Source organism: Furipterus horrens, unplaced genomic scaffold, assembly GCF_987537825.1.
Source record: "Furipterus horrens unplaced genomic scaffold, mFurHor1.1.pri manual_scaffold_4, whole genome shotgun sequence".
Lineage (NCBI taxonomy): Eukaryota > Metazoa > Chordata > Mammalia > Chiroptera > Furipteridae > Furipterus > Furipterus horrens.
The window spans coordinates 38,782,857-38,801,187 of record NW_028327174.1 but is presented as its reverse complement, the minus strand read 5'-3'; the positions used below and the strand labels follow the sequence as shown (position 1 = coordinate 38,801,187).

General features: G+C 39.8%; 1 protein-coding gene and 1 long non-coding RNA gene across 2 annotated transcripts in view; one reads left to right on the top strand and one right to left on the bottom strand.

Annotated features, from left to right (window-relative positions):
- LOC150011546 (uncharacterized) overlaps positions 1–12,518 on the bottom strand; it is a 51,309-nt gene extending 38,791 nt beyond the window's left edge. Inside the window, exons 1-3 of the long non-coding RNA XR_016510445.1 lie at positions 12,026–12,518; positions 10,151–10,241; positions 9,150–9,301 (exon numbers count right to left, since the gene is read on the bottom strand). This is a non-coding gene — a long non-coding RNA (uncharacterized LOC150011546). The remainder of the gene's footprint in view (positions 1–9,149; positions 9,302–10,150; positions 10,242–12,025) is intronic.
- TMTC1 (transmembrane O-mannosyltransferase targeting cadherins 1) overlaps positions 11,569–18,331 on the top strand; it is a 236,827-nt gene continuing 230,064 nt past the window's right edge. The window contains exon 1 of the mRNA XM_090272969.1: positions 11,569–12,031. Within this exon, the coding sequence (XP_090129095.1) occupies positions 11,730–12,031 (302 nt within the window). The 5' untranslated portion in view covers positions 11,569–11,729. The remainder of the gene's footprint in view (positions 12,032–18,331) is intronic.

Here is an 18,331-nt window from a genome sequence, read left to right as displayed (position 1 = left end):
AGTTTTAGATGAAGCTGTGTGGAGAAAGAGCACTGACCTCAGGAGGGTGCCTTCCAAACCCTAAGCAGGTGGAAAATGGTTCTAAATCAGAAATCAGGATTCACATCACTCAGTAGAAGGAACAACGTACACAGCAAATCCTGTATCTAATGATAACTGTTGTATGACTCCAGAGTGTGACTTTATTCGATTTCAGGGGTTTATAAAATTTTATAAATGTGTTTCTATTTTGAAGATTTGAACATACTTATAATATACATTACGGTAGGAAAAGGAAAAAGTGAATTTGCCTCTTGCCCCCCAAAACTCCTAAATGTTCAACTCGTAGAAATCTTGTCTGCTTTCCATTTGTGAATGCATTCAAGAATTTATTAATTCCATCAATTAACTGATAACTGATTTGTTACTGTGTGTGGGCAAGCTGCTAAGCTCTGGGGGCAGGCAGAACAGCGCTGGGCCTGCTTTTGGTAATTTAATGCCCACTGAAAATGGTTTACAAGAGCACAGCATTTATAAAACAGAAAAATATTTATAAAGCTATAGCCTTTTTATTTTAAGTCAGTGGTGTTATTTTCATTGTCTGAGGTGATTTGTATTTATTGTGTCCACTAAGTTTATTCATATTCTTTACTCTAGTGCTGCCTTACACTTACCATTTGAGGAAGAAAACATAAGGGACAAGTTTTATATTTCTGTCCTCTGTCTACTTGGAAACTACATCACTGTTTTGTTACAAGGTCCTTAAGAAAGAACTGGCTGGGAAAATAGTGTTTATTAGTATTAACCCCTTTGGCTTAGTTGCCTTTCTTTTTCAAAAATGTGTGTGTGTATGTGTGTGTTTGTAACATGATATGACATACCTATAGAATATTCACAAAATATAGTTTTAAATCCTAGTGACTAATTCCTAATTTCTGCTCTTCCCAGACAATCTCTTGGCCCAGAACACTTCCAGTCCATGTGACCCTTCTTCGTTTACATGCTATTGCTGTCATACATTTTTCTTAAAAAAACAAAAACCCTGATTGAGAGATAATTTACATAACATAAGTCACCCTTTTAAAGTGTACCATTCAATGGATTTCAGTGTACTCTTAGAATTATACAACCATCATCACAATCTAATTTTAAAACATTTAAGTGACTCTTAAAAGAAATTCTGTACTCGTTAGCAGTCATTTGCCATTACCCCTCTCTCCAGCCCTTGGCAACCAATAGTCTACTTTCTGTCTCTCTAGATTTGAAAGCAGGTAGTTTTCAACTAGATTTAATCATACATTACCATATTTACCATTTAAATTGCATAATCTTTTCTTCCTCTATCTTCATGCTTCCATCTGAAATCATTGCATTCTGTTGGAAGACCATCCATTAGCATTTCTGTATACTGGTCTCCCGGTGATAAGCTCTTAGTTTCTGTTTCTAAGTTTTTCAGCTTTAATAAGATGATCAGAATCTCTCGAAACTGGGTTAGAGTCAGCAGTAGTGGCTGACTTCCAGCTCCTCTTTATTTCTAGGATGCCTTCTTCAGGGTCCCCTTGCTACACACCAGGTGGGTTCCCAGGGTACCCCAGATTCCAAGTGTTTTATCCTTCCCGTTTCATGAATGGTGTCAATGCTCTGCTCAGCCTCTCACTTATTCTGAGGGCAAAAAGAGCTCCAAATGCTTTATCTTTTCCTGTCCTGATACTTTTCTACTGTTAATCATCTGATGCTATGAGACAAATGTTGTTTAACCTGGTTTTCTATGTATCAGAGAGAGAGAGAGAGAGAGAGACAGAGACAGAGACAGAGACAGACAGAGACAGAGACAGAGACAGAGACAGAGAGAGGGAGAGAGTTGATTGGAATCATCTAATGCCCTCTTATAAGGTGGGAAAGTCCAACTTACTTTTTTTTATACCCATTACATTCCTATTCTCCCAGGGTGAGCCAGTACTACACAAATATCAGTTCACTATCTTCTACCTATAGAGCCTAGGAGCTTAATCTCCAGATATACAACTTTAAAGGAAAGACACCCAAGATTTCCTTGAAAATCCTGGGAAAAGAAATCTTTAGAAAAATGCTTTCTGACTTTCTATATTTTTCCTAGTTAATTTCACCATAAACTCTGTTTCACAAGGAAATATAATTTTTTTAAAAGTAGATTGAGGAAAGAGATTAACATTAGTGATAAAATAGCCAAATGGCTTTGCTAGTAATTTCTTTTGTAACCATGGGGAAATGTAAAAATTTTCCTATGAAGTGATTGTTAAAAATGTATGTCACGTAATGTTAAAGTTTGAAGTTTTGGAAAGAAAAATGATTAAACTTTCCATGAGAAGCAATGTGATACTGGCAGTCAAATTAGAAACAGGAGAGCAGCTGGTGACTCACTGGTGAGGGAGGCATTCTCTGGCACCAGGCACAGATAAGGTCTATAACTGCAGTGAGGCAACAGTGAGCAAAATGGACTATGGTTGCCCAGAGTAAATCCAGGTTAGGCTGATAGCCACAGTTCTCATTATAAATAAAGATATAAATAAATAATCAGGAATTGGGAAGCAGGTATCTAATAGTTGCTTAATAGCAGATTTTTAATTTTTCAATAATGGAGAAAAATAGAAGTAGCAAAAAAATTACTGAGAGCAAAGAAAGAAAAATCATCATCATCATCTTTTATCATAGCTAACTTTTACTGAGTACACTTCCTAAAAATACCCCAAATAAAAGACAACACTGGGGAACACAATTTTTGTTGAGTTAGATCTGACACTTGTTTATGACTAGCTTTTAGCATCTAAACCCAAAAATGGTCCCAGTTTTTCTCTATCATGTCAACTTTTTAAGGTACAGGATACCCTCCCTTTGTCCCCCAAATCATACAGAATGTATATACCAAGGAAAATAAAGAAAAAGTTACCTGAATATACTGTTTATTTAGAGTTATTTTATTCATATAAAGGCTATATATTGTTATTGTAAGTCATATTGTGTACAAATAGTAAAGTTCTGCTACCAAACATACACATTAAGATATTTTATCTTTTCAAATGACAGGCTAGGAAATGCCAAAATGAGATACTTGAAACAGTCTTCCTTCAGTTGGCAAACCTTTGACAAATTGCTTCATGAGACTCAGATTTATGTGCAGAGGTGGGAATATAATGTTCTTTCTGTCAATAAGTGGCCCATGTAGAATGTTTGGATCACTAGGTTTGAGGTCAGATCTTGGAGGCCAATTTGACTCCGCCCAATGCTTCTCATGAGCTCTGCTGTCCCACGTACACAGAAAACAGGGATACTTGGTGTATCTGCATTGCTAACCAAGAAGGAAGCAGATTGTTTTAGGGTCAACACTGATGATCCAATTGTACTTGTGATATTGCAACAGATCAATGACTCTCTTTATGTCTTCATATTCTTCACGAAAACAAATTGAATGGCCAATTGGAACTGCATCAAATAAATTGCCATTGTGGGGGAGGAAACACTTTAAGCTCCACTTTGAGCTATTGATGAACAGTCGCCATTCATTTGTGTTCTTGATTGGAATTCCCAATTCCTCCATTAAACCATGTATATTACAGCAATACACAAAGCCATCATCACTTCAAAAGTACTGCAGAAATGCACTTTCTCTTGATTGAAAGTAGGATACCTGCGCTCCTTTTTCAAGCAAGTTTTTCTCATGCAGTCTCAATGCTAGGAGTTCTGAAGCCTTCTTGGATAGTCCTAAATCTCAGGTCAAATCATTCAATTCATACTGATCAAATCCCTTACAAACTGAGTCATCTTCAATTTCAAAATCTTCATCGTTGCTGTCACTTAGTTCTTCGCCATACTTCTGTTTTTTGAAAGAGGATAGTTCAATGAAAACTGGCACTGGGTTTTCAGCTGAACGAGGCACTGGGCATATAGCTGATGGTAGACTAGGATACTCTATTTTACATTTATTTTTCTTGTTATATCCTGACTTTTCACTATACAAAAGTAACAGTCACTTGAATGATCTCTGGGCTCTCGCCAAATCATAGGTATACCAAATGGCAATTTATCACATGTTCCCTTCTTCCACGTCTGTAAACTTTCAACACACTGTTTGCACACCTTGTGAGGGGCCCAAGACTTATCTTGATCATCAAATTTTACTTTACAATGTGCAAAATAGGCTTGCCTGACAAATGCACTGATGTTTGTCCTTGGACTGGGAATGGTGCAACTGTCACGGATATAACAAAACAAATCAAGGTTGTTTAGGCACTTACAATGAGAAATAGCAGAAGCAGACATGATCTGAAGGAAAGGAAATAAATATGTATGTAAATAAAAAAATAAATTCTGCTAACTCCTTATATACAGACAAGAACTTGGACTATACTTCAGAATATAATTCACTATATTGAGGGGCATACAACCTCTCACCACACCGTCTCATGTGTAACTGAATAGCCTAGACTAGTATGAACCTGTCGCTGGTCTCCAAGGTCATCCCCCACCCCTCCCTACTCAAGGGAGGTTTGCTCTCAGCCAGTAGGAGAGCACTAGTGCTTCCCTCGATCCAGGCTCGATTCAGCCTAGAGTGGTCGCATTAACATAAGCTGTACAGAAAAAGCTTGACATGATAGAAGAAAACTAACTACAGTTTTGAAATCAGCATGCCTATTTAAGTCGAAAACAGCTGAAAAATCAAACTCAACAGGAATTATGTTAAAAATTGTTCCCCTGTGAGTCTTCTAAGACCTGCTTAAAATTTTATCAGAAATTCATTTATTCAAATAGAAGTGATACATCTAAAATTTTATATATAAATACATGTAATTATATATATTAACACACACATATATACATATCGTCGTCGGCAGCCGTCCGTCTCGAGAGACGATGGTGTAGCTTCTTAAGAGTCTATCTGCACCGCCGAGAATGGCTGTGCAGTCCGACTCGGGAGTGACACGGTATCTGTCTCCTCCCGTGTTGAATCGACATCTTACGATGACGCTGGAGTGTCCTCTCCAGTGAAGCTGAAGCTACAGAGCCTGGGCAGGGTGATATGGAGGGTCTGCTGTTGCCCATGCAGCAGACCCCCCCTCTCTTCGCAGCTGAAGGGTCCAAGGGAAAGACGGAGTCGATACAGCTTGGCTTCAGGTGCGCCGCAGGAGTTGCCGGTGTTGACTACAACGTCAAACCGCCTTAGGGACTCCGGCTCCGGATTTTCTGTCGGGGTTTACTCCCTTAGCCTTTCCCCTGAAGAGGTATGCCGCAAGGCAGCGGAGGTTTTTTGGAGTCAGAGTTTTCCTTCTCTGATATATATATATATATATATATATATATATATATATATATAGAGAGAGAGAGAGAGAGAGAGAGAGAGAGAGAGAGAGAGAGAGAGAGAGAGAGAGAGAGAGGAAACATTTTTGTAATGCTAAACATTTACTTTTATGGAGAACATTGCTGTTTTAGTTCCCATGCCTCCTGGCAGCCATATTTCACTGGCTCAGGGATATAAGAGGGGTTTCAACTCACAGGTCAGCCTATCAACAGAGAGTCCAGCCTGGAGGGCTGCATTGAGAAGGATTCTAAGATTGCATTTGGAATTTATGTGCAAGATTATCAGAGTGGTTAGTCAAGTTTTACATAGGCATAGAGGGGAGGAGGGTTTATATCATGTTTTGTGGGTTTGTTGTCACTATCACTCCTGATAACCCCTCTTCATAATTGTTATCTGAATTTTGGGCCAAGTATGAAGGAAAAAAGAAAATAACCTTCAGGCATGTCCATAAATGCAAATAGGCCAGCAGTAACAGTGTTAAGGTATAATGCTCATTCTCCTAAAAAGGTTGTCAGGTAGATTAAATGCTGTCCTAACCTCTCACACTATGTAAGAGGGAACGAAAGAAATCACTGAACAAGTGGGAAATGAAAGAGACAGAGTCTGTAAAAGAGGTTGTACAGCAAGAATCTGCTTCCACTTTGTCTTCTAACCATATTCAGCACTTCTCCAAGATGTGCAAAGAAGACTTAAAATTATTTATAAACAACACTACCACTGCAACAGAAAGCCCTGGCTGTCTCATTCAGAAACATGGCCAAAAATAAATCTAAAAGACAGTTTTCATTCCTTTGGTAAGCTACAGTAGGCTGAAAAGATTCACTTGTCTCCCTCACATATGGAAAAATAGGCTAAGAAATAAGACTCAGCAGCACAGGAAGAAAAGCTGGGAGATTGTTATTTCTGAAGATAATTATTTATTCCCAGATATAATCTTTACTTGGCAAAGAAAGACTGGCATGGTAGGTTCTCCAGTTTCTTTATAACATAGGATACAAGTGATGTCATTGGCTTATGGCAGGTATTTGATGAGGTCTCTTGTTCCCTGAGCCCACTAATTTTGGCTGTCTTCAGACCATTGTTTGCAAAAAGCACTCCAGGTAGGTTGGAAGAATTACATGAACGGGATTGTCTCTCAGAAGCGGGTCTTGTTTTATGGGTGTGAACTCTGTGTAGTCACCCAAGGCCCTGCTCTTAGATCTCAGTACTTGGAAGGATTCCGCTCCTACTTTCATTCTCTGCTCTCACTGTCTTGAAGTTCTTAATAATTATTTAACAAGGAGCCCCTTCATTCTATAATTTTCATTTGATATTGGGCTCCCCAAGTTGTGTAGCTAGAGTTTCTAAATAGAGGGGAGCTGACGAGTTCCTTAACAAAGTAATTTTTGTATCTCATTACACAAAAATAAATATTGACTCATTAAATTAAACACCTTAAAACAAAATGTTATTATATGGCATAGAACATCAAACACTTAATATTGATGACTGTAATAAATATTTTATAGAGACCAATCAGACGTTTTGGTTTTTCTCATTATTTGTTCTCTCTTTTCTAAAACAGTTGTTAGTTTTGAGCCTTATCATTTACAAACAAACAATCACACAGGAGTAACTTTCCAGCAGTTCCCAGGCAGTGGCTCTAGGTTTCTATGGTTCTCTCTCTCTCTCTCTCTCTCTCTCTCTCTCTCTCTCTCTCTCTCCCTCCTTCCCTCTCTCCCTCTCTTCCTTGTTTCCTTTGTTTTCTTTCTCATTTTGTTTTACTTTTGTATTCTTTCCCAAAGATTTTAAATATGGAATATCATTACCATTACAATGTTGGGTGTGTATTATTTCTTCCATTTTTCTTGGTGGGACTAGCTATCCTTTTTTTTTTTTTTTTTTTTTTAGTAGAAAAATAGTGTTAAGGAGAGTTTGAGCACAATCTCCACAACAGTGTCCCTACTTCTGACACCGATTACAAATTTGGGGGGGCTCCTGAAACCACCCTCAGTTTAGATAATTTGCTACAAGGATTTATAGAACTCACCGAAAGCTGTTATTACAGGTATGACTGTTACAGAGAAAGGACACAGATGAAAAGCAGCCAAGGAAAGAAGCACACAGGACAGAGTCCAGAAGAAGTACCAAACACAGAGCTCTCATTTTCTCCTCTGCATGAAGTGGGGCATGTCATTTTCTTGGTATTAATGTGTGAAAATATGCAGAGTATTGCCAATCAGGGAGTCTTTGGTGTTCAGAGGTTTTACTGGGGCTCATTGCATATAGCCTGCATGGCTGACCTTTAGTCATTAGCCCTTCCCATAAGTCAGGCAAATATCTTTAGTATCCAGTTCTCTCATAGGTCAGAACTGATACTGTGTGGCCAAGAGATTTCATCATAAACCACATTGTTAGACTGTCCAGTAGCCAAAGCCCCCAGCAAAAAGCACTCTGTCAGGAAGGATATTCCAGGGGCTTATATATTATCTCCCAGTCGCCAAGGGCAATGGCCAGACTTCTCTTAAGATTAATTCTTCACTACACAAGTACAGTGATGCCCCTCCCCTGCCCCTGCCCATAGTTGTCACTCAAATTCAAAATTATAATACTGGCCCTGGCCAGGTAGCTCTCTCTCTTGGTTAGAGCATCATCCAGATACTCGAAGATTGCAGCTTCAATCCCTGGTCAGGACACATCCAAGAATCAACTAATGAGTGCAAAAATAAGTGAAACAGCAGGTCAATGTTTTTTTCTCTCTCTCTAAAAATCAATAAATAAAAATTTAAAAAATTATAATAGCAATAATGGCCAATCTTATTTCATTTGATAGCGTGCTAGAGTCAACTCATAACTAGTTCACAAAAACCGATTGTTGAATTTTTAGGAATTTTGTAAGCTGGTTGTTAAACACAGCCATTATAAAAAATGTTACATAAACTTATATATGTTAGATTAAACAAAGATAATAAATTCTCAAACTCATCATTTTATAATTATTTATGGTATTTTACTATTAATATGCTCTTAATCTAATTTACAGCTACTATGTTTATATGATGGAAATACTGTAGAATGATAATGCTACTATGCCTCTCTTCTCATCTCTATGTTAAGTGACATAACAGTGGTAGCATGAAATTGACCACGGTAAGAATATTTACGCAATGAAAGTCAGGAAATGCTATGAATCACAACTTTTTTTTTTTTTGATACTCTTTAATTTTGAGAAGTCTTTCTGCTTAGCTGACACTGGAGCTGTTAAGAGTGGACCGTGACAACATTGAGATAAATTTCTGTTAATTATTTCCAAATATAAATCATAGTATTTCTAGAGCTGATGATACTGATGGAAAAAAATTTCTAAACGATTTAACTTAATACAAATCAGTTTGATATCGGTCTGAATTTAATTTTAGTTCTAAGTTTATATAATGGCATTTTAGTATTTCCGCTAACATTTTCTATAGTCTATACAAACACTAGTAGTGGCTTTTTGATTTGTATATAATTAGAATGTAAAATAACATGTATGTAATTAAAATTTCACATTTATAAAAATATTGTTTCTCTGTTATACAATATCCTTAACATTTAATTTCTGTTTCTAAGACTATGGACATTTGCTTTGCAATGTTGTATCAGTTTTCCAATCAGAGTTTCTAAACTCTTTGAAGAAATCTAGTAAGACTTGACATACTTTATTGCAATATATATGTGTACGCTTTTTATCTTGTAGTAATTTGCTGATCAACTTTAATGCCTGCAATACAGAAATAGCAAGATCACAATCAGTTTAATTCTGTGCAGATGCCACAGAGATTGGCTCTGGGGATGGAAAGGAAGCCAGTTTACAAACCTCCATTGAGGGGCCCCTCTTCTGTCCTGCAGTTGCTGCCATTGACTGGGTCCAGGTCTGGGCACAGCCTCCCTCTGACCACATGGCACCCCAGACTCCCACACTTGTCCTCCAGGTGCTGGACCAGCTTCTTAGAGTGCAGATTAATTCTCCTATGATAGGTCACATGGGGTGGCAGGGGTAAGTGTATTTTAATTTTTTTTGTTCTTCTTTCTGGTTTTCTATATTTTATTCAACAATAGGTAATAGTTATAAATACCTAGACAACACAAATTATTTTTAATGTAAATTATGTTATCAGTGCTTTTCCTGAATTTCTGCCTTTGTAATATTTCATTTGTTCCTTGATATAGGGTGTATCTGAGCAAGTGTATAAGGTTGAAAAAGAATAACTGAAATTTTTTTTATTGAAATATCTACTTTGATTTATTTTTAGTTGTGTCCTCCTTTCTTTCAGGAATCTGCTCCATTTTAATTTGCACAAGTGACTTAATCTGTCTGAGCCTCGGAGAGGCACTTCTGTAATAATTTATGTTTTAAATTGCTCTGAGTGGACAAAAGGTATCTTAGGAGGTAATATTGCTTTAAATATAAATTCTTTAAAAATGATCAGAAACTAAGTAACAAGAATTAAACCTAATTTCCTTTTAGGCCCCTTGATCAATCAAGATGAATGCTTTACCCCTTAAGGGAAAAGCAGAAGGGATTACGGGCTGACATAGAATGTAAACCCGACATTTACACTTTTACAGTATTTTCCTGTAACTCAAAGCAATATTTAATCAGAAAAGATGGAGCTGCAAAGAACGTGTTGAATTTCAAAAAATATTTACTTATTGGTTTGTCCTTAAAAGGACTTGAGGTATCTCATTATTTTCAAGTAAATTACTCCAAAATTCATCATCTGAACTAACTAGAATTGAGATGCCACTGAATTTAGAGTAAAGCTTAATAAACTCTGTGCTCAGAAATCTGGAATCCCACTCAGAGGTTTCCCTTACCTCTTGCCCTTTCTATTTCTTTTTGGAGTCCCAGCTGTGGTCCTTATTCTTTTCTCTCCATTGTCATAGAGAACTCTCATACTGTTTTCATCTAAAAGAGAAAACAATTCAGATAAGAGAAGGGTGGGCAGGACTGTGCCTCCTACAAGGCAAGGGTGATCAAAGGGAGAAAAGTTCTGCTGTCTATAAACATTTAAGTTTTCTGTCTGGATATGTCAAATTCCAGGTAACTTCAGTAACACAGCAATGGAAATTTACAAGGGGCTTCAGAGAGTTAAAAGATTTTTCAAATCTGGTGAACTTCTAGTAATCATCACCTAACTTACATATTATAATTAGTATTTTTTAAAAAGAAAACCTTTCAGAAAAACGGGACCAATAGGGGCCAAAGCCAGAGGCCTTAACGCAGTTTATTATTATTATTTTTAATCTGTTGATTTAGCAGGAACAGTACACACACGCCCATAGCCTAGTATACAATAATCAGATCCAAGCGATAAGCTTAGATAGGAAGAAAAAGTCATTCGCTTGGCATCTCCTGTATTATTTCAAGAGTTTCAGTAAAAAAAAAAAATAAAGTAAAATAAAACGAGCATGTTTCAGAAGCCAATTTATTGTCCAGACTCAAACCAAAAATCGAACCTGGGACTTTTTATAAGTGCAGACCAATGGAAGGTAAAGGAAAACAGCCAGTGGCGCCTCAAGACAAACGGGGCAGGGCGGGCAGAAAGCCCACGGCCAGGGAGACCCTTTCTCATGGTTTTTGGAACGGGGCTTGGGAAGTTCCATTTCCCCCGGTATCCTCCACCCGTGGCAGCAACCGTGGGACACAGCACCAGGTTTGGGGGCAGAAAGACCCAGGAAAGGGATGCGGAGAGGGCGAAAGGACGCGAGCGCCGCGCAGAGCGAGAAAGCGTGTCCCCGGGTGGCGCCACTGCTGTTGTCCGGGGTGCTGAAAAGCCTGGAACTTCCCGGGAGGCAGCGGCCACTTTTCTCCTTGAGGGAGGGGTGCGGGGTTTCAGGCCGCGCCCCAGCTAAGCCCGCCGTGGCCCCGGGACGGAGGTGCCTGCCAGATGAGGTCTGTCCCAGCCCCGTTAGGAGAGTGGGAGAAAAACGATGGGGGTAGTCACAGCCGGGCAGGGCAGGCGGGAACCCGCGCAGCTCTGCGCCAGGACCGCCGCTCCACCTGCGCGCGGACTCCGGCGCCGGCGGACGCAGCGCCTGGGGACAGACGGCGGCGGCGAGCCTGGCCCGGGCAGCCGGTGCCGGGGTGTGTGTGTGGGGGTGCGGCTCTAGTCCCGGGATGGGGGGGTGGCGGTGGAGACTGGAGCGAGCGGGGCATGCGCAGTGGGGCGGAGGAGGTGGCGATGGCCAGGGGAGGCGGGGGGACTGCTGTTTATTTGCAGCTGGGCCAACTCGGAGGCGCAGGCGGCGGCGGAGCGCAGGGCGCCAGCGGCAGGTTCAGTGGCCGCCGCATCATGCCCGAGCCCACCTCCAGGCAGCCGCCGCGCGCCACCAGGGCCCCGGCCGAGGAGGATGCCAGACGCCCGGGAGAGGCCAGGGCATTGGTGGCGGCGCAATGGTGGTGACAAGCTCTGCCCGAGGCGGCGGAGAGGACCGCGCGCCCTCCCGGTGGTGGGACTGCGGACTCGTGCCGGCCGGTGCCGCGGTGCTGCTGGCCGGGGCGAGCTGCTTGTGCTACGGCCGCTCCCTGCAGGGCGAGTTCGTGCACGACGACGTGTGGGCTATCGTGAACAACCCAGACTTGCGGCCCGGCACCCCGCTCCACTGGAGCATCTTCACCAACGACTTCTGGGGCAAGGGCATGGCCGAGAACACCAGCCACAAGTCCTACCGGCCTCTCTGCGTTCTCACCTTCAAGTGAGTCGTCACCTCGCGCTCGCAGCCTCTGCCGTTTCTCTCCACGTTCCCAAACCGGGCTGGGAGAAGTTGTGGGACTGGCTTGAGGCGGGGGTCGTTTCTTTACTTGCCTCCCTCCTCTCTAGACTGTCCGCGCCACTCTGCTCCGTGGACCTCGGCCCCGCTTCTCTGGGCTCCCTGGCGGTTGGGGAGGCGCGGGCTTGGGAGTTGGGATCTAGTTTCTGAAGAGTCTGCTCTCGGCGGGCTAGGGCTGGGAGGGAGGTTTTGGAGCCGTCTCGGCACCTCCCACCCCTACCAGAACCTGGTCAAGTGAGACCAGAATGTGCCCGAGGAGCTCGGAACGGGTGGCTGTGGTGGTGATGCTTCCAAGTTCGGAATTTCTCGGAGGCTGTTGTGCTGCTTTGCAGTTGGAGAGTGTATCAATCCCTCAGGGGTCGCGTTTCGAAGAGACGAGGGGGGAGCCCTGAGCTGCCAGGACTGCATGAGTTTTGGGGAGGAGCAGGAGAGCGAGCAGACGCTCTTTCTGGACCTGCACGCTCCCGGAACCTCTCCAGTCTGCGGAAAGGGCTTGACTTTAAAAGGTGCAAAGTAAAGGAATGCAGAAACGTGGAATCCTCTGGGGATCCTGGCGTCCCAGTCGAAATAGTTTTTCTTCTACAACCTCGGAGTCATGATTCAGCATTTCTGGTGTGAATAAAGTGTAAAGGGACCCAAGAGAACGCCAGAGTTTTGTGGGGTGGAGAATTTTCTTGAACTTAAAAGAGGGCTAGTAGCTTCAGATGGAAGGGGAGAAGGGCTGGTTTGAGGGGAGTGCTGTCATACATCATGAGCTTGACTCAACCGCTTATAATTTGGCTGAGCATTTAAGCTTATAATTGTTGGATAAAACTGTTGAAGTAATGTTCAGTATCATCAGCGTTTTAAGCCTTTTTTTAAAAAAGGGGTGTAATATGAACCCCTCTTTATGGTAATGATTATTTGAGGCAGTTTGAAAAGCCTGCCCTGCCTGGCCTGGAGGCCAAGGTCTTGTGACAGGTGGCTCTGATGACTTAGAAAAGGAAACTATAACAATTGGCAACAATTCACGGGCTTTTGACTTAATTCTTTCCATTGAAAGTTTAATGTTTTAAGGAGGGTAAGGAAATCGCACATTTGACTCTGAAGAGAATGTTTTATAAACATTTGTCCTCTTGGAAAGTGGTTCTGGTTTTCAGCTGAAAGTTAAAAGCCCTTGAATTGTTGCCAATTGCTATGGTTTCCTTTTCTAAGTCTTCAGAGTCACCTGTCAAGAGCCCTAGCCCTGGCCTTCAGCTACTGAGTTGCTCAGTACTTTCAGTTTTCCAAATGTTTCTGAAAAATCTCCTTAGATGGCACAAATATGAATGTTTAATTTTAGATTGACCCTCCTTTTTCATATATTACAGTGAGGGTTGTTGTTAATGTAAGGTGGGGAAGCTCCCAGCATGAAGTGTGCTGGACTTACAATAGCCATGGAGACCATCCAGGTCCCTGTCCTGTGCATTTTCCATTTAAAAAGGTCAGTGTCAAATGATTCTGCTCAATTGGTGGAGAGTGAGAAAGAGTGTTTCCATTCTTGACTTTCAAAAAAGTTTTATTGTGTTTTATTTTTAATTAATGCAGTAGATGTCAGGGGCAGAAGAAGGGAGGGCAGGAAGGGTGTAGACGGTGAGGCAAGGCCATTGAAAAGGAAAGTCAGCAGGGGTATGGCAGAAGAGACGCAAAGGAGGAGAACTGGGGAGCAGGGGGCAACTCTTGTAATCACTGGTTATAAAAAGCAGCTTGGTGTCTAAGATGCATTGCTCTTTGTATAGTGTACCTTCCAGGCTATGTAATGTACACTTTTTAAAAAAATTTATTTTGAGAAGATTGAGTTGCAAATCTAGGGTGCAACAGAACACTAATTGGAAAGAGATGGGTGCCTCTTCAGCAACAGAAAGTGAACTAATCTTTCTGTACTCACAGAGGTGATTTAAATAAGACCTGAAAGTTTCCTTTATACAGTCACCTGAGCGTAAAAATGGGCATGTATAAGGGATGACATAAACCATGCTAGACCCCACAACTCTAAAGACTGTTGCAAGGAAGGACAGAAAATCACACTTATTAACTCTTCAGTGTGAACCAAGCATTGGCCTAGGTGCTTTACATAAATTACATCTTTATGATTTTCTTTTTAGGTAATCAGTAAAACACCAAGTGGCCTTTTAAATATGTGCAAACTATTTTAACTATATCTTAAATCAGGCCTGTTTGAGCAGAAATCTTTGAGAATTTAAAACCATTTAAAAATTTTAATCATTTTTATTCTGGTAAGAACACTTCATATGAGATCTACCATCTTTAAGTATACAACACAACATTGTTAAATATAGGCACAATGTTGTACAGTAGGTCTCTTAACCCATTTCTCTTGAATAATTGAAACCATATAACTGTTGAACAGTGACTACTCTTCCAACATCACTCTTGGCAACTACCATTTTCTGACCTGTTTCTATACATTAGACTATTTTAGATACCTCATAACTGGACTTCTATAAATGACAGACTTTACTTAGCATAATGCCCTCCAGCTTCATCTATGCTGTCACATATGGCAGGATTTCCTTCTGTTTTTTAAAGGCCGAATAATCCATTGTATGCATGTACCACTTGTCTATCTGACATTGGACACTTCACTTGTTTCCATATCTTGGTTTTTGTGAATAATGCTGCAGTGAACGTGGAAGTGCATGTATCTCTTCAAGATTCTGATTTCAATTTATTTGGATATATGCTCAAAAGTAGGATTGTTGGATCATATCATAATTATATTTTTAATTTTTTGAGGAACCTCTAACCTGTTTTCCATAGTGATTGCACCATTTTGCATACCTACCAATAGTATACAAGGGTTCCAATTTGTCCACATCTTTGCCAAGCCAACACTTATCTTAAAAAAAAAAAATAAATAAAAGCCATCCTAACAGGTGTGTGGTGATATCTCATTGTGGTTTTGATTTGCATGATTAGGTTTTGATAATTAGTGATGTTTATTGTTTTTTCATATATGCATTTGTCATTATTATGTATTCTTTGGAGAAATGTCTATTTATGTCCTTCACCCATTTTCAAATCAGGTTATTTGTTTTTGCTTTGAGTTGTAAGAGTTTCTTATATATTTTACATATTAATAACATATCAGATATATGGCTTGCAAATATTTTCTCCTACTTCACAGGCTGCCTTTTTGCTTTCTTGATAGTTTCCTTTGCTATGCAGAAACTGTTTAATTTGATGTAGTCTCACTTGTCTAATTTTGCTTTTATTGCTTGTGATTTTGATGGCATATCTAAAAAACTGTTGCCAAGCCTAATATCATGAAGTTTACCCTCTATGTTTTTCTTCTAGGAGTTTTACAGTTCAAGGTCTTACATTTAAGTTTTTAAAACATTTTGAGTTGATTTTTATGTATGGTATAAGATATAGGTTCAATTTAATTCTTTTGTGTGTTGACATTTTCTCAATTCCATTTATTGAAGAGACTATTCTTTACCCATTGTGTATTCTAAACACCCTTGTTGAAGATCATTTGACCCTATATGCATGGGTTGATTTCTGGGCTCTTGGTTCTTTTCCTTTCTTTGGTCTATACATCTGTGTTTTATGCCAATATCATACTGTTTTAATTACTGTAGCTTTGGAATACATTTTTAAATCTGGAAGTGTGATGCCTCCAGCATTGTTCTTCTTTGCATATTCAGAGTTTTTTTGTGGTTCAGTATGAAATGCATGATTTTTTTTTTCAATTTTCCTAAAAAATGCTATTGGGATTTTGTTAGGGATTACATTAAATCTATAGATGGCTTTGGCCAGTATAGGCATTTTAACGTTATTAATTCTTCCCAGTCATGGATACGTGATGTCTTTCCATTTACTTATGCCTTCTTTAATTTCTTTCATCAATGATTTGTGGTTTTAAGTGTACAAATTGTTCACCTCTTTGGCTAAGTTTATTTTTGCTTTCTAATCCTCACCCAAAGATATGTTTAGTGATTTAGAGAGAGAGAAACATCAATGTGAGAAACATTGATGCATTGCCTCCTGTACACCCTGACTGCGTATCGAATAGATATGTGCCCTGACTGGGAATTGAACCTGCAACCTTTTGGTGTATGGGTTGACACTCCAACATACTGAGCCAGGGCTGGCTAAGTTTATTCTTAAGTATATTGTATTTTTTTTGATATTATAGTAAATGGAATTATTTTCTTAATTTTGGATAGTTTATTAGTGTATAGAAATGGAGCTGAATTTTTAATGTTTAATTTGTGTCCTGCAACTTTACTGAATTCATGTATTATTTCTAATTGTTTTTTGATGGAGTCTTTAGGGTTTTCTACATATAAGATCATGCCATCTGTGAATAGACATAATTTTACTTTTGCATTTAGATGTCTTTTATTTCTTTTTCTTGCCCATTGCTTTCGATGATGAATAGAAAAGTGACATATGTGGGCATTTTTGCCTTGTTCCTGATCTTATAGGAAAAGCTTTCATTTTTGACTGTTTAGTATGATGTAAGCTGTGAGCTTTTCATAAATGTCCTTTATTATGTTGAGGTAAATTCTCTCAAAGCTCAGAGTGTTGAAAGTCTTTTAAGATTAAAAAGTGTTGAATTTTGTCTTTTTTTCTGCATCTATTTATGCTGACCATATAAATTTATTCTTTGTTAATGCAATGTATTTCCTTAGTTGATTTGTGTATGTTGAACCATCTTTGCATCCTAGTGACAAGATTCACAAGTTCATGGTGTACTTCTTAATATAGTGTAGGTACACATCCTTTGGCAGATATGTAATTGGCAAATATTTTCTCCCACTCTGTAGCTTGCCTTTTCATCCTCTTCACAGGGTCTTTCCTAGTGTAAAACTCAAACCTATTTTTTATTAAAAGTACTATTTTATCTTTGATTCAGTGAATGAATGTTACACATATGGAGAGCTAGAAATTCCCTTGAGAATAAACAGTAAATAAGTAAAGATGCATAATGCTTGTTATTATAAAGGTACTTGCTTGTATAGAAGTACTATTCACAATTTTTCTCATATAAGAAATTGGCTGAATTTGAGATGAAGAAATGGGTTATCAAGGGTTTACCGGTTTTGGGGCAGGGCACATGGAAAATTAAGGCAGCTTATCAAGGATGTGGTGGCTTTGTTTTAGTTAAACCGGAACTGCGTTTCCTGGAAATTCCTTTCCTGTGTTATACTGGGTTAGGGTTAGACACAGAAGAGATTTCTTAGAGATTTAGAAAGTGAAAGTGAAGTGACCATGTTCTTGCTCAGAAGGTTGGTGTAGGTTTTGGTGCTATTGCAGCCTTAGACACTGTGGCTAACCTGCCCGCCGGTATGCTGTTAAAACTAGGTCCACAGCCCCTCCAGAACTCTCCAGATCTCCTTTAGCTACTTGGAATCATGGTGCAGGTGAGTGTGCAGCTCTGAGGGGAAGGGCGCCAGTCTGTATGCAAGCCACTTGCATCATTACAGTTGGAACCTTAGAGGTTTTGAGAAATAGAGGTATATTCTAATTCATCTTTATGGGTTCCAGCTCATCCTCCCTTTCCTTTACTTCAAGTGCATCCACCCTCCCTTCCCCAGCACCTGCTGGCTTTCCACTTCTATTACAGACACAGAAGCAGCCACTTTCCAGAGGCTATTTAACCAGGTCCCACAATTATGAAAGGTCAAATCTCTATACTAAATCCCTTCTGTTGTTTCATTCCCGGCTGTTCTGGTTCTCTGGTCAAACCTTGACAGACACAGATGGTCATAGTTTTGTGCTCCTTGAAGGGAGTTTAGAATTCTAATGAATGTCTGTTTCTGGTCCAATTTTATATTCAGTCTTTTCCTAAGAACACACAGGAATATTTTTGGACCACTGTAGAGCAAAATCAAAACATCTGTGAAAAGTTAATCTGCAGCAGTAACTTTTTATATTTTGCTTTTTTATCCTTCACTGGCCATGACCTGTTTTTAACTGTGGAATCAGGAGAAACACACCCTGTAGACACTGAATTTACACAGAACCAAACCCATGAGGCCTAGAATCCCCACCTTGAAAATAGCCTTGATTGATTTAAAAGGTGCTTAGCTTTTAAATTTTATTTCCTCCCTTGCTTTTTCATCTTGAGAAGAAGCTCCTGCTGGATTGTTACATATCAGGAAGCAATCAAAGCTTCCGTCAACAAGAAAGAACTAATGGGTTTTTCATTTTAAAGATGGGGAAATTAAGGCAAAT